Raw genomic sequence first — 13522 nt, 5'->3', positions numbered from 1 at the left:
AGTTATAATTGGTTGGCTGGCTCTGCTGTGATCCAATCATGGAATCAGTCGAGGGCCGCCGGGAAGGGTGGAAGTTAACCCTTTAGAGACTGCCGCCCGGCTTGGGCGCTCTACAGTCGCGGCGCGGGGCTGCTTCCCCATTCTAGCCCGTAGCCCCAGGGCAGTGTGGCTCATTCTCCCGGGCCTCAGTGTCTCCCCGGTCCCAAGAGCCGAGGCCTGTGTGTCCCTCAATAGGGGTGGCCGCGGACCTCAATTTCCTCGCTCGTCGTAGTGGGCTGAGCCCCCCTTATCCCCCAGCCCCAGGCCTCAATCCTGTAGGCGATGGTGGAGTCATTGGTTCTCCGAAAGCGTAAGTCCCCGGCCTCAGTTTCCCCAATGGTACCCTGAGCTCTCGGCTACCACCCCCCTCCCATGGAAGGTGGCCTCAGGCCTCAGTTTTCCGAATGGTCCCGCAGGGCTGAGCCGCCACCTCCCTCTCCAGCGTGTGCAGGCCGGAGGCCTGACTTTCCCCACTCGCTCCTGCTGACCCGCCCACCCGCGGCGGCCAATGGCTGGGGCGCTCCCCCCTCGGGGCGAAGCCGCGTCACGTGCAGGGAAGAAAGAACCAGAGGCGCGCTGGGCGTGGGGCTGAGCGGCCATGGCAGGTACGGCGGGCTTGGCGGGGGGCCGGGAAGGCGTTGGGCGGGGTGGCTGGACCAGCTCGGGGTGCGCGGCCCCGCTGCAGCCTGTCGCTGCCCGCAGCTCTGGAGCCGCTGTCCCCCGCGGGCGGCGCGGGCGAGGAGGCGCCGGATGAGGACGAGGACGAGGCGGAGGCCGAGGACTCTGAGCGGCCGGGGGCATCGGGTGGCGCGCGCAGCGGCGGCGGAGGCGGCGGCGGTGGCGGCGGGGCCGGGCCAGGGAGCTGCGGCGGGCCGGGGGGCGCGCTCACCAGGCGCGCGGTCACGCTGCGGGTGCTCCTGAAAGACGCGCTGCTGGAGCCCGGCGCCGGGGTGCTGTCCATCTACTATCTGGTGAGCGCCCCCTAGCCGCATCCCATCCTAGCTGGTGCAAAAGGGGAAACCGGAGTCCAGTGTGCTTTCTTGCCGCAGGCCGAGCCCCGGTGTGGGGAGGGGAAACTGAGGTACGGAGCATCCTGACCCAGCACGAGCCCTTCTGGGCGGGAGAGCATTGTTCACCAAACACTCCACTCCACAAAGGAGAAACTTAGGCTCAGAGAGGACACTAGTGCCTTCCTGACTGTGTGACCTCACTCAACCTCTCCGTATCCCAGTTTTCCCATCTGTAGAATGGGATTTTCTTTCCTCCCATGGGGTTGCGTAAGGATTCAATGAATAAAGTGCTCAGCAGTATGCCTGCTACACAGTAAGTGCTTTATAAGTGTTTGCAATTATTGCTATTATTGTTGTTGTGCTCTTTGTGAGTGGGAGCAATTTGTGAATTGAACACCTGCTGTGTGCCAGGCTGTGTTGGGTGTTAGGGACACAGCAGAGATCAAGACAGACCCTGTTCCTGCCCTTTGGGGCTCACAGTCCAGTGAAGGGAGGGGGGACAGTCATATAACTGGACAGTTCCAATCCAGGCTGATTGGGATGGTACCTAAGCTGGAAGCCTTCCTGGAAGGAAGCAAGAAGTGGTTACCAAACCCTGGGAAGCAGCATGGGGTCAGGGAGGACTTCTCAGAGGAGGGGTCTTGATGGGTACCAGCTCCTGGGCCCAGCCAGCCCACTGTCACTGCAGGGGAAGAAGTTCGTGGGAGACCTGCAGCCCGATGGGAGGATTGTGTGGCAGGAAACGGGCCAGGTGTTCAACTCACCCAGCGCCTGGGCCACCCATTGCAAGAAGCTGGTGAACCCGGCCAAGAAGTCTGGCTGTGGCTGGGCCTCTGTCAAGTACAAGGGCCAGAAACTGGACAAGTACAAGGCTGCCTGGCTCCGGCGAAACCAGCTCCATATACCTGCAGCTGCCGCCGATGAGGTGCGTCCTTCAGCCTCCCTGACTCACTGTTGGATAAGGAGTACCCAGAGAGAGGATGTTGGAGCTGGGGCCTTGAAGGATGAACAGGAGTTGGTCAGAGAAAGGTGAATGGAAGAGTTTTCCAGAGGAAGGAATGGCATATGCAAAGCCTTGTAGGCATGAAGCAACACATGCTGCTTAGGGAACCATTATTAGCTGATGCAGCTGGACATTCAGATGCCTTGGTAGCTGAAGGGGCTGGAGACATCGGCAGGGACCAGATCTGGGAGGGTCTTGAATGCCACGATAGTAATAGATATTCTTTGAATGTTCACCAGCTGGGTTGAACTTGGCCAAGGACCCTCTCTGGGTTCCTAGTCTTTTTCATATGTAAAATAGAGATGATAACGGTACCCAGGTGCATTACACACACACACCTGGCTGGCAAATCTGATATCTTTAGGGCCACTGGCAGGCTGGAAACTCAGGCAAGAGTTGATGCTGCAGTCTTGAGGCAGAATTCCTTGTTTTCCAGGAAACCTTAGTTTTTGCTCTTAAGGCCTTTCAACTGATTGGATGAGGCCCACTGACATTATCAAGGGTAATCTTTATTGAAAGTCAACTTATTGTAGATGTGAACCACATCTACCCAATGCCTTCAAAGCAACACCTCGACTAGTGTTTGATTAAATAACTGGGTACTATATCCTAGCCAAGTTGACTTTTAAAACTAACTTTCACACCATGCCATAGGGCTATTCATTCAGCAAGTATTTAGTAAATGCCACCAGTGTGCCAGGCCCTCTTCTAGGTGCTGGAGATAAAACAGAGACCAAAATGAGAAAAAATCTCTGCCTTCATGGAGAGAGAAACAAACAAATAGTCCATCTTACTGTACCTTGGCGGAAGTAAGCAGGGGCAGGGGATGGGAGTGGTGGGAGGGTTAGGGTGGTCAGGGAAGGCCTCACTGAGAAGGTGACATTTGATCAGTGAACTGAAGGAGGGGAGGGAGGGAGCCATAAGGCTTTTTGGAAAACAGCACATGCAAAGGCCCTGAGGCTGGACTGTGGCTGGTGTTTTTGAGGAACAGTGAGGCTCCAGTGTGTCTGGAGCAGAGTGAGCAAGGAGTAGAGAGGGAGGAGGTGAGGACCAGGGCGGGGGCGAGGACAGGGGCAAGTCGCGCAGGACCTCATGGGCTGCGGGGTGGACTTGGGCTTTTACCCTGAGGGAGGTGGGAGCCCTGGAGGGCTGTGGGCAGAGGAGGGGGCGGGACCTGACTCAGGTGCTCACGGCCGCCCTCTGGTGGCTGCTGTAGGGTGTAGGGAGGACAGACCGGGGCCGGGGCACGAGAGTAGGAGCCGGGGAATCGGGGTGCAGGTGATTGTACAGATCCAGGTGGCTGATGATGGAGTGGACCAGGCCAGCCATTGAGGGGGGAGGAAGTGGGCAAGTTCTGGTTAATTCTGAAAGTGGATCTGATGGGATGTGCTGATGGATCTGATGTTGGTGTTAGGAGATGTTTTGTTCTGAGCAAGCGGGTGGACAGGATTGCCCTCATCAGAGATGTGGGGAGGAGCAGGTTTGGGGGGATGGTCAGGGGCAGGGTGGCCATGTTGAGTGTGAACCCCCCGTGAGGAGATGTCAAGGAGCAGCTGGATCCCGAGTCAGGAGCTCAGGAGAGCCCCAGGCTGGAGTCAGGACTGTGGGCAGTTGTTCAGGGGGTAGATGGGGTTTGAGGCCACCCAGGAGGGATGTGGGTGAGGAAGGAAAGAGGCCCGAGGACCCAGCCCTGGGCCAGCGAGTGAGATGGGGGAGAATAAGGGGGTCCAGGAGAGGTGGGAGGGAAGCCAGGTGAGTGGGGGGGTCCCTGGGGAGTTTCTGGGAGGAGAGGAACTGACCCGGGCAGACGCTGCCGAGAGGGGGGCGGGGGACAGAGACTGAGATGTGACCGTTGGGTTTGGACACAGAGAGGTCACCTCGGCAAGGGGTCTTGAGGAGAGAGCAGGGGGAGAGGTTATTGAGAGAATCTGGTAAAATAATCCATGCAAAGTGCTGGCTTGCTTGCTGGATGAATGGAGCAACACGGCATATGCTAAATGCTTTGCACGCATTCTCATTTCACCCTTATGCCACCCCTGTGGGGCTGAAGGTCATTGTGCCGTTTTATAGATGAGGAGACTAGAGCCCGAAGTCTGTTTGTAATAGGCAGAGGCGGGATTCGAACCTGCGAGGCTAATCCACAGCCTAGATTGTTTCTGCTCATTCCCTCCCTCTAGTGGGCACCTGGGGCAACGACAGGAACCGAAGGCTCAGGCCAGCCAGAGGTCTCTGTGGAACTTGCGGGGAGGGTAGGGAGCAGCCAGCTGAAAGTCCCGTCGCTGTCCCCCCAACCCTGACCCCGCCAGAGCCCGGCCAGCGAAGGAGAGGAGGAGGAGCTGATGATGGAGGAAGAGGAGGAGGAGGTTCTGACAGGAGCCTCAGCGGAGGACAAGAGTCGGAGACCACCGGTGAAGGGCCTCTCGGAGCCTGTCCACCCTGGTGAGAGGTGGGGGGAGGAGGGGAGGAGGAAGGGCAGGAGGCCGACAGAACTCAGGTGGGGGAGGAGGCTGGGGGCAAGTCTGGCCTTTCTTTTCCTTAGAGCCCCCAAGATGCCTGGCTGACTTCCCAGCCCCCGCTGCCTAATTTCACTCTCACTGCCTGACTTCTTTAAGCGCTAATACTACATTTCTTGGTCCCACTGCCCAATTTCTTTATCTGCTGCCGGATTTCTTCACCATGCCGCCTGATTTCCTTGCTCGCCCGTAGGATTTCTTTGCCCTGTTGCCTGATTTCTAGCCCTGCCGCCTGATTTCTTTGCTCCGCTGCCTGGTCCTCACGGGATTTCCTGAGCCCTTCATCTGATTTTTTTTTTTCTTTTTTAAATTTATTTATTTACTTATGGCTGTGTTGGGTCTTCGTTTCTGTGTGAGGGCTTTCTCTAGTTGTGGCGAGCGGGGGCCACTCTTCATCGCGGTGCGCGGGCCCCTCACTATCGCGGCCTCTCTTGTTGCGGAAGCACAGGCTCCAGACGCGCAGGCTCAGTAGTTGTGGCTCACGGGCCTAGTCGCTCCGCGGCATGTGGGATCCTCCCAGACCAGGGCTCGAACCCGTGTCCCCTGCGCTGGCAGGCAGACTCTCAACCACTGCGCCACCAGGGAAGCTCCCATCTGATTTTTAAAATCTCTTATGTCTGATTTGTTAACCTGCCGCCTAATTTCTCAGTCCGCTTGCCTGATTTTTAAGGCTGCCCCTGGAGTTTTTTTTTTTTTTTTTTTTTTCTTTCTTGGGCTGCCTGGTCTTCATTTTCCAGTTCCTGGTTGGGGAAGGAATTGACGCTGCCTTTTTTTTTTTTTTCCCCCCTTACCCCCCCAACCCCGCAGAGGCCACGCCCCCAGGGAAAAGGGTGGAAAACAAGATCCGGGTGCCTGTGCGCTACTGCATGCTGGGTAGTCGAGACTCTGCCAGGTCAGATACACCCCGTGCCTGCCGGGACCCTCACCCCCATCGGTGTGAGCTCTTGCCGGCGTGTGGGGAGCAAAGGCAGGGGTAGGGTGGAGACAAGGCCTCAGGTCCGAGCTGGCTGTGGGCGGCTGGGAAGCCAGCGTGGGGGTGAAGGAAGCGCCTGGGGGTTCCTGAGGCTGTGGAACCCTCCTGGCTCCTTCAGGAACCCGCACACCCTGGTGGAAGTAACATCCTTCGCAGCTATCAACAAGTTCCAGCCGTTCAACGTGGCCATCTCTACCAACGTGCTGTTCCTGCTGGTGTGTGCCCAGCTCCTACCTTGCCCCTTAGGGGTCAGGGGCTCTCAGGCCTGGGCAGGGTGTGTCCGTCCCCACCCCCCACCCCGTCCCACCCCGGCCAGAGGATCCCTGGAAGGTCGGCTCCATGAGAGCAGAGACCTTGTCTGCTCTGTTCACTACCGGTAAACAGTAGGCACTCAATATCTGAATGAAGCAGGAGGTGGGTGGGCTGACCCCGTCACAACGCAAGGGCCCTGGCCCCCAGGACGGCCTTGGGGCGGCGGGGCGCAGTCTGAGCGGGTCTTCCAATGTCCCTCCCCTCCCCAGGACTTCCACAGCCACCTGACCCGCAGCCAGGTCGTGGGGTACCTGGGCGGCCGCTGGGACATCAACAGTCAGAGTGGGTATTTGGGGCCTGTGGGCAGGGGGGTGTTTGGGGCTGGGGTCGATGTCCACGCCTTCTCCCGCCTCCGCGCAGTGCTCACGGTGCTGAGAGCCTTCCCCTGTCGGAGCCGGCTGGGGGACGCGGATACCGCGGCCACCATGGAAGAGGAGGTGAGGGGGCGCAGGGCGATTCGGCGTTCTGGGGAGGGCTGGCGCGGACACAGCTGTCCTGGCTACCGCGTCTTGGTGCCTAGCACCGTGTCGCCGCTCAGCAAGGGTGCAAATGGGTGTGTGTGACCTCCGGTCCCCTCACCTGTGACCCCCACCGTCATACTTCCTTCTGTACAGACGCCGCCGCCGGCCCCTTCCCCTCTGAGCCTGTCTGGCACCTGGTAAAGGCCCGATAAGTATTAGCTGCCGTCCTTAATGTTTTCATAGGGTGCTTAGTACGCGCCTGCGCTCCACAGTCACCTTGTCACAGGGCATAGAATGGGTGTAGATTCGGCGCGCGCACGTTTCTCCGCCCATTTCTTCCTTTCTCTTTACCCTATCTGTTTATTTAACTATTGATTGAGCGTCTACTATGTGCCGGGAATTGTTCCTTGAGCTGGGGATACAGCAGTGAGCAAAATAACCTTTTAACTTAGATTTATGTGAGGAGCATTTTTTTTTTTTTTTTTTTTTTTGGCCACACCACTCGGCTTGCGGGATCTTAGTTCCCCGACCAGGGATTGAACACCAGGCCCTGGGCAGTGAAAGCGTGGAGTCCTAACCACTGGACCGCCAGGGAATATAGCAGAAACTTTTTTACGTTATTTGTTGACTGTCCCCCCCACTGGACTCGCTGAGGGTGGAGCAGGGTGTGTCTCCGTCACTGCTGTGTCCTCAGGCCTGGTACACAGCAGGCGCTCATTAAATGCTGGCCGCGTGGGGCTGGATGGGTGCCAGGCACGTGAGCGCACTAGGGCTGCTAGAACCCCCGGCCCCGCGCGTCTCTGTCCCCAGATTTACCAGAGCCTGCTCCTGCGGGGCCTGTCCCTGGTGGGCTGGTACCATAGCCACCCGTACAGCCCGGCGCTGCCGTCGCTGCAGGACATCGACGCGCAGATGGACTACCAGCTGCGGCTGCAGGGCTCCAGCAACGGCTTCCAGCCCTGCCTCGCCCTGCTCTGCTGTGAGCCCCGGGAGGGGGCGGGCGTGGGGCCCCAGCGGGCCACCGAGCCTCCAGGCCCAGCCCCTTCTCTCTCTCTCCTCCCCCAGCCCCTTACTACTCTGGTAACCCGGGCCCGGAGTCCAAGATCTCGCCCTTCTGGGTGATGCCGCCCCCTGAGGTAGGTGGGGCTGCTGGGGGGATGCCTGGGGCTGGGAGGCGTGGGCGGGGCCCGGTGTGGGTGTGGGTGTGGGAGGGGTCAGGAGGCCTTGTTAGCAGTAGGAAGCCAGTACTCTGGTTCCGGGCTCATCTGGGGAGCTGGGGCCTGCTTGTCTCATCTGTGGAATGGGAACATAATCATTGCCCTGAGGCAGTGGACGTGAGGGGTGTTGAAAAGGTGGGTGCTCTACCTGTAGCATGCTGCTTTTGCCACCAAGGTAGCCTCCTTCCTGAGCCCTGTCTGGTTTCATTTCCCGAGTCCATCTTGGGGTCAGAAATCAGCTTTAGAAAGGAATTCCGGAGCCATGGCCACTCCTCTGTGTGTGGTGGGGAGGGTGCCACCCTGCCTCCCTAGTCGCATTGCTGGGTTCCTTTAAGGTCTCGTGCGGCTCTGGATCTCATCCGAGTGCGGAGCCAGGCCTGCAGTATCAATTCTCTGACTCCCAGCCCTGGGCACTTCCTGCTGTGCTCTGCCATCTTGGAGGGGGACCGGGTTGGGGGTAGCTAGGGGTGACTGGCGTGTATCTCTGCCAGCAAAGGCCCAGTGACTATGGCATCCCCATGGACGTGGAAATGGCCTACGTCCAGGATAGCTTCCTGACTAATGACATCCTTCATGAGATGGTGAGTTCACTGCCGCGTGAGGTGGGTGGGGGTGGGGTGGGCGCCCTGGGAGGAGCGGGTGGGAGCCGAGGGCGCCCAGCTGGATGGACATGACACTGTAGGACTTGGGAAGCGCTGGCTGAACGAGCCACATCAGGGCCCAGTCAGGCTCCTCTTCCGCTCCTGAAAAGCACGGGCTCTTAGGATCAAGTCCCAGATCCTTGCCTCGGCCCCTCCTACCTCTCCCCCCTCCCCCTCCTGGCTGTTCTGGAACATGCTAGGGACGCTCCCGCCTTGGGCCTCCGCAGCTGCCAGTGATTCTACAAGTGGGGACACGTGAGAACCTCGGGTGTTACTCAGACGAATAGCAAGCAGGCATTTAAACAAGTGGAGCTAGTTCGTCACACCTGTGACTTCACTGATGTTACTGCTCTGGCTGAGGCTAAACCATGGAGCCATGTCAGGGCCGGGGCGGGTATAAAGAATCACATTCAGTGTGCCTGCTGCTTCTGCGGAAGTTGTCTCCCCCTCCAGGGGGCCCTCCTGCCAAGCTCCTTAATTTCTCCAGGACCTGGGTAACGTCTACATGCCGCGCTGCATTAGACTAGAGGCCCCCCCAGGGGTGGCAGCAGTGTCTGTCCCACTCGCTGCTGTACCGCGAGTGCCTGGCCCAGGAAGCGCGGTCGCTGGGGCTCACCTGTCCCCCGTTCCTTAGATGCTGCTGGTGGAGTTCTACAAGGGCGCCCCTGACCTCGTCAGGTTCCAGGAGCCTTGGAACCAGGAGCACACCTACCTCGACAAGCTCAAGGTGAGACTCATGACGAGGCCCGTGCAAAACCCCTTCTTTTATAAAGATCTCCGGGAGCCCCGGGGACCCCCCGCCCCCTCCCCCTCCAGAATATATCCATGGGCAGCCTGAAGAGAAGTGAGTTCTTACCTGGGCCTGGACAAAAATACTTCAGTCAGAAATGAATGCTGCCAGAGAAAAGTTGTGTTTTATCACATGGGGGTGGTGACGCTGGTGGACATCACCATCAAAACGCAGATGAAAATGCAAAAGCCCCGTAGACCTCATGACCCCTGGGACATCCCAGCTGGAGACGCTGCTCTGGGCCCTGCTTCTCCCGGGGCCGTCCACGGAGGTGCAGGAGGGGTTCTGAATCTTAAGCAGCAGCAAAGCTGAACCGAGCAGAGTGGCTGGGGCTGGGAGTGGGTTTGTCTAGCCCGCTGGCCCTACGGTTGGTTAACGGGATGTGTCGGCAGGGGCTCCGCATATTTCCTGCCTGAGAGTCGTTCTCAGAAGACACTACCCACTCTGCTTTGCAGAGAAATAGCTTCACACGTTTTCTTGTTTGGATCAGACTTAACAGTGACCAGGGCTTAAAGCTGCCACTGGTCACCTCCCAGCCCGGTGCTAGGTGGGTGGGGTGGGGTGGCCTCGGCTCACGAGGGGGGCGCGTGTAAGAGCAGGATTTGGAGGGTGTGGAGGAACCTCACCCCCAAAGGACGACGTCCCCAGGCCTTGAGGTGTGGCTTTAGGGACATGGCTGCGTGCTTGGGTTAGGAGGGCCCCCTGACAGGCTGCAGCCCTGAGGCACCAGGCCTCCTTGTTTCAGATCTCCCTGGCCAGCAGGATGCCCAAGGACCAGGGCCTGTGCCATGTGCTGGAGCAGGTTTACAGCGTCCTCAAGCAGGGGAGCTGAGAGCACCAGCCTCCAAGGACCGGGGAGGCCTTTGGTCAGATGTGGCTCCCCGAGGCTCTGGGTGAGGGGAATCGGCCCAGGGCCTTTGTGCTGCTTTGTTGCTGTGTGACTGAGGTGTGTGACAGCAAGGGCTCAGATAATAAAGGAGAAACAGCCTAGGCATGTGTCTCACGGATACAGGAGGGGTTGCTGTTCATGCAGCAGTGGCTATGGGCAGGGGCCGTGCTGGCGACTGGGCAGATGACAGCTGTCCCTCCTGGGCTCGCTGTGGGCTGGTGCTCATGTGGGCCCCACCCTGACTGGTGACCCCTTTGGGAGGGCCCGCCCCCGCCCCCGCCCCCGCCCCCGCCCTGCACCACAACCAGGCAAGAGGCTGTAGAAAGAGACATTTAATACTTTTTTAAAAAAATCAGGATTACATTTTGATCTGCCCTAGGCTGGGATGTCTGTGTCTCCTCCAGGTACTGGTGACCGGGGGCCTCTCGGAGGAGCAGGGAGGGCCTGGTGTCCTTGGGGGCTTTACCGGGTCACCAAAGGAGGGGAATGTGAACCAGGCCCGGGGTCCCCTGTTTAGCCAAGTTTTGGATTAGGCAAGAGGGGAAGTGGGTGCAGGGCTGGGGCCCTGCTGGTCTGGGCAGCTGCCTACCTTGGTCTGGAGAAGATGGCCTGGGCCACTGTCCAAAGAGGGTATGGTGGCCGGCTCACCAGGGTGGTGCCCATGACTCCCCAAGGGGTCCCAGCAGCCAGGGGTCTGGGAACATTCACTTAACAAAGCCTTTGTGCTTGACCTTCCACATAGTGGAGGCTGGGCTCCCGTGGTCGTGTGTGTGTGCGTGTGTGCGTACACACACGTGCGCGCTGGCAGCTTGTGCCAGAGAGATGCTCCATGTGCTTGGCTTGGGATGCGGTGGTGGGCACGGGTGTTTGGGGCTTAGTGCCCTGCAGGGGGGAGATGGCCTGTCTTTAGGGGCCCTGGCCCCTGAGAACCCCAGGCTCGTCTTTCCCCAAGTCCCCAGCCAGAGAAAGGGGTGAAACCCTTCCAGGAAGGTGGCATCTGTAGGCACTCAGGGGCCTAGGGAGCTCTGGAGGGGGCTGGTAGTGTCCAGGGGGGACTTTAAAAGCAGGGTGGCGAGTCTCAGCCAGGGGTCTCGCCCAGACCACCCCATCACACCGATGTTCAGTCCTATCCTGTTAAGGGCAGGTCTCCGGGCAGAGCTGGATGGAGGTGGGAGAGGATGCTTATGCGTGCGCACGTGTGTGTGTGTGTGTACGTGTGTGTGTGTGTGTGTGTGTGAGAGAGAGAGAGGAGAGAGAGAGGAGAGAGAGAGGAGAGAGAGGAGAGAGAGAAGGGGGGCCCACCTGGAGTTACCAGTCCCTGGAGGGGCAGCAGGAGTTAGTGTTTCTAAGAGCACCTTAGTGTGAGCCTCCTGGGGCGGGCTGGGCGGAGCTGGGGGGGCAGAGGTGTGACCAGCAGGAAGGAGGAACACTGCCCAGCCCCCAAGACGGCCACGTGGAGTGGGGAAGGGAGCCCCCACCACCGGGGGTGAGCGCTAGTGTAAACAGGGGCCCCGCTGCCCTGGGGCTGGGTCAGGCCCAGAGCGGGCCACCCCGCAGGCTGTGAGCGCTGCCCAGCTGCGGGGCCCATGGAATGCAGAGATCTGGATGGAGGGGCGGCGGGCCGACACGTCACTGAGACGCGGTCACTGGGGCAGCGGCACCAGCACCTCCACGTAGCTGAGGGGGAAGAAGCCGGACTGGCCGTGGAGCATGCCCTCGTACCAGTTCTCGTCGATCTGGTTGGTCAGCGTGATGATGTCGCCCTCGTGGAAGCCCAGCTCCCCGTCGTTCTCAGGCTCAAAGTCGTACAGGGCCTTGCAGCTCGGCTGGTCCAGGGGCGCTGGGGGCGGGGGAAGGTCCAGGCTGTCACCTGCCCCTGTGGGTGCACAGGGGGATGTCGCCTCCTCTCCCCTCCCCTCCCACCCCCTTGTCCTGCCCACTCACTGCTCCTTGCTTTCCCCCAAGGAGAGCCGCTCCCTCCTCTGTGGCCCCCACTGCTATCAGAAGGAGCCAAGTGACAAGGGGAGGGAAAAGGGCTCTGTGAGTGGTCACCAAAACGCTCCTGGGAGGAGCTGCGGACACCCAGTGGCATCAGGGTGACAGTGACCAGAAGCACGCAGCTCTCAGGGTACCACTTGGAACAGAGGGAAGCCCAGCTCCACTTCTACCAGAGAAGGGGTGGAGGAGAAGGACCCTTGGGGCACAGATTAGAAGGCGGCATCGTAAACCGAGGCAGGGGCACAGGGCAGGGCCTGGGCCCCTTGAAGACACTCACGCATGCTCCTGCTGCTGGGGGTCCGGGTGGGCTTGTCGGAAGATCGAAAAGATGACGAAGCTGCTTGCAGACAAAGCACAGAGGTGGGCTGAGAATGCTGGCGTGGGGCCTGGTGCCCATCCTTGGGGCTCCTCGTGCAGAGAACTGGCCCTGCGGTTGGATGGGTGGCGGGCTGGGGGCTCCCCCGAAGGGGCCTGGGGCATAGTGATGCCCTCTCCTCCATTACCTGTGATCTTGGGAGCCGTGGCGCAGGGGAAGCCCCCGTTGGACTGCTCAGGCTCTCCGAGGTCCAAGGGCTCCCGGGGCTTGGGCTTATACTCCCGCTTGGGGCGCGAAGAGGCTTCCCGCATCCTGCATGTGGAAGGACGCCTGTGAGCAGCTGCAGGGCCACCTCTTGAGCCCTCGCGTGTCGAGGTCAGGGAACAACGCCTCCACCCCCAGCTATTCATGCTGCTGCCCCGGGACTCGGGATGCACGTGGGAGGCGGCGAGAAGGGGGCCCCCAGGCATATCTCCAAGGCTGCCTACAGGCCTGGTCCTACCGCACCCAGAAGCCTCCTCGGCAGTGGCGGCTGGGGAGCTGGTGCCCAACAGATACCCACCCCTCACCAGGGAACCACCGCCCACCAGGGCTTCCCTTCTTAGGCCCTGGACACTGCCTGACTGCAAGATGGCCCTCGGAGACAGGGAAGGAGAGGAAGGGGCTCCCCAGGGGCAGGGCTGGGCAAACCCTCTCCCCACAGGACATCCCAAGCCTCTCCTCTGGGGACCAGGATGAGCGTGATGAGGTCCTGCTCCCTCCTGGGACCCCCGCCCCAACTCATGAAGCCTGGGGATTCTTTCTGAAAAGGAAGTAACCCCGCTGCTCTGGAAGGAACATGTCACAGTGGGGCTGGGTTGTCTGGGGGCGGGGGCGTCCCATGGGTCCCCCAGGGCTGGCCCCGGCAGCCACAGCACCCAGCCACCGGGCCTCCCAGCCAGCAGGGTGGGCCGGGGCTCCTGCGGGGAAGGCCGGGGGGCCAGGCCCACCTTCGCTTGAGCTTGTCAGCTAGCTCGTCCAGGATCTGCACGGCCTGCCGGTGGTAGTCCAGTTGGGCATCCACCAGGGCGGAGAGCTGGCTCACCTGCTCGATCTGCAAGGGACCAGCCAGGGCTGAAGAGCTGCCCTCCTTCTGGGCCCCATCTCTGGCTGCCTCCTGCAGGGAGCCTTCCCAGATTGTTCCAGACGTGGGCCCAGCCCCCGCCTGACCCTTGAGCTGCAGCCAGAGGAGGGTGAAGGGCCTGAGGAGACCCCAGAGCCTCAGTGGGCCAGTGGCTTCCTCTGGGCCTCCTGTTCCCCCTTCCTTCCCTTCACACCCTGAACAGGCACAGGGCCTGCCCACTGGCCCTGGGAAGTGGGC

The 13522-nt window shown here is 60.3% G+C and overlaps 2 protein-coding genes across 6 annotated transcripts in view; one reads left to right on the top strand and one right to left on the bottom strand.

The window, feature by feature from the left end:
- The first annotated feature begins 559 nt into the window (after positions 1-559).
- On the top strand, positions 560-9949 carry MPND (MPN domain containing). Of its 3 annotated transcripts, XM_061190705.1 has the most exons (13): positions 560-644; positions 742-1010; positions 1738-1974; positions 4359-4491; positions 5373-5457; positions 5657-5753; positions 6060-6132; positions 6211-6287; positions 7122-7290; positions 7377-7447; positions 8020-8109; positions 8804-8896; positions 9705-9949. In XM_061190705.1, exons 1-13 carry the CDS (start codon positions 638-640, stop codon positions 9789-9791), a joined length of 1488 nt encoding a protein of 495 aa, XP_061046688.1. In that variant the 5' UTR covers positions 560-637; the 3' UTR covers positions 9792-9949. The 3 variants fall into 3 exon arrangements, with proteins under 3 accessions (XP_061046688.1, XP_061046687.1, XP_061046689.1); XM_061190704.1 differs by having other exon boundaries at positions 6060-6287; XM_061190706.1 differs by lacking the exons at positions 6211-6287; positions 7122-7290.
- A 216-nt stretch (positions 9950-10165) lies between these two features.
- SH3GL1 (SH3 domain containing GRB2 like 1, endophilin A2) overlaps positions 10166-13522 on the bottom strand; it is a 32950-nt gene continuing 29593 nt past the window's right edge. For 2 of the 3 annotated variants that reach the window (XM_061190707.1, XM_061190709.1), the window contains exons 7-10: positions 13152-13255; positions 12350-12474; positions 12124-12183; positions 10166-11724 (exon numbers count right to left, since the gene is read on the bottom strand). In XM_061190707.1, the coding sequence (XP_061046690.1) occupies positions 11492-11724; positions 12124-12183; positions 12350-12474; positions 13152-13255 (522 nt within the window). In that variant the 3' untranslated portion in view covers positions 10166-11491. The remainder of the gene's footprint in view (positions 11725-12123; positions 12184-12349; positions 12475-13151; positions 13256-13522) is intronic. The other variant, XM_061190708.1, reaches the window with a different exon arrangement.

This window comes from Eubalaena glacialis, chromosome 4, assembly GCF_028564815.1.
Source record: "Eubalaena glacialis isolate mEubGla1 chromosome 4, mEubGla1.1.hap2.+ XY, whole genome shotgun sequence".
NCBI lineage: Eukaryota > Metazoa > Chordata > Mammalia > Artiodactyla > Balaenidae > Eubalaena > Eubalaena glacialis.
This window is presented reverse-complemented; position numbering and strand designations above follow the sequence as displayed.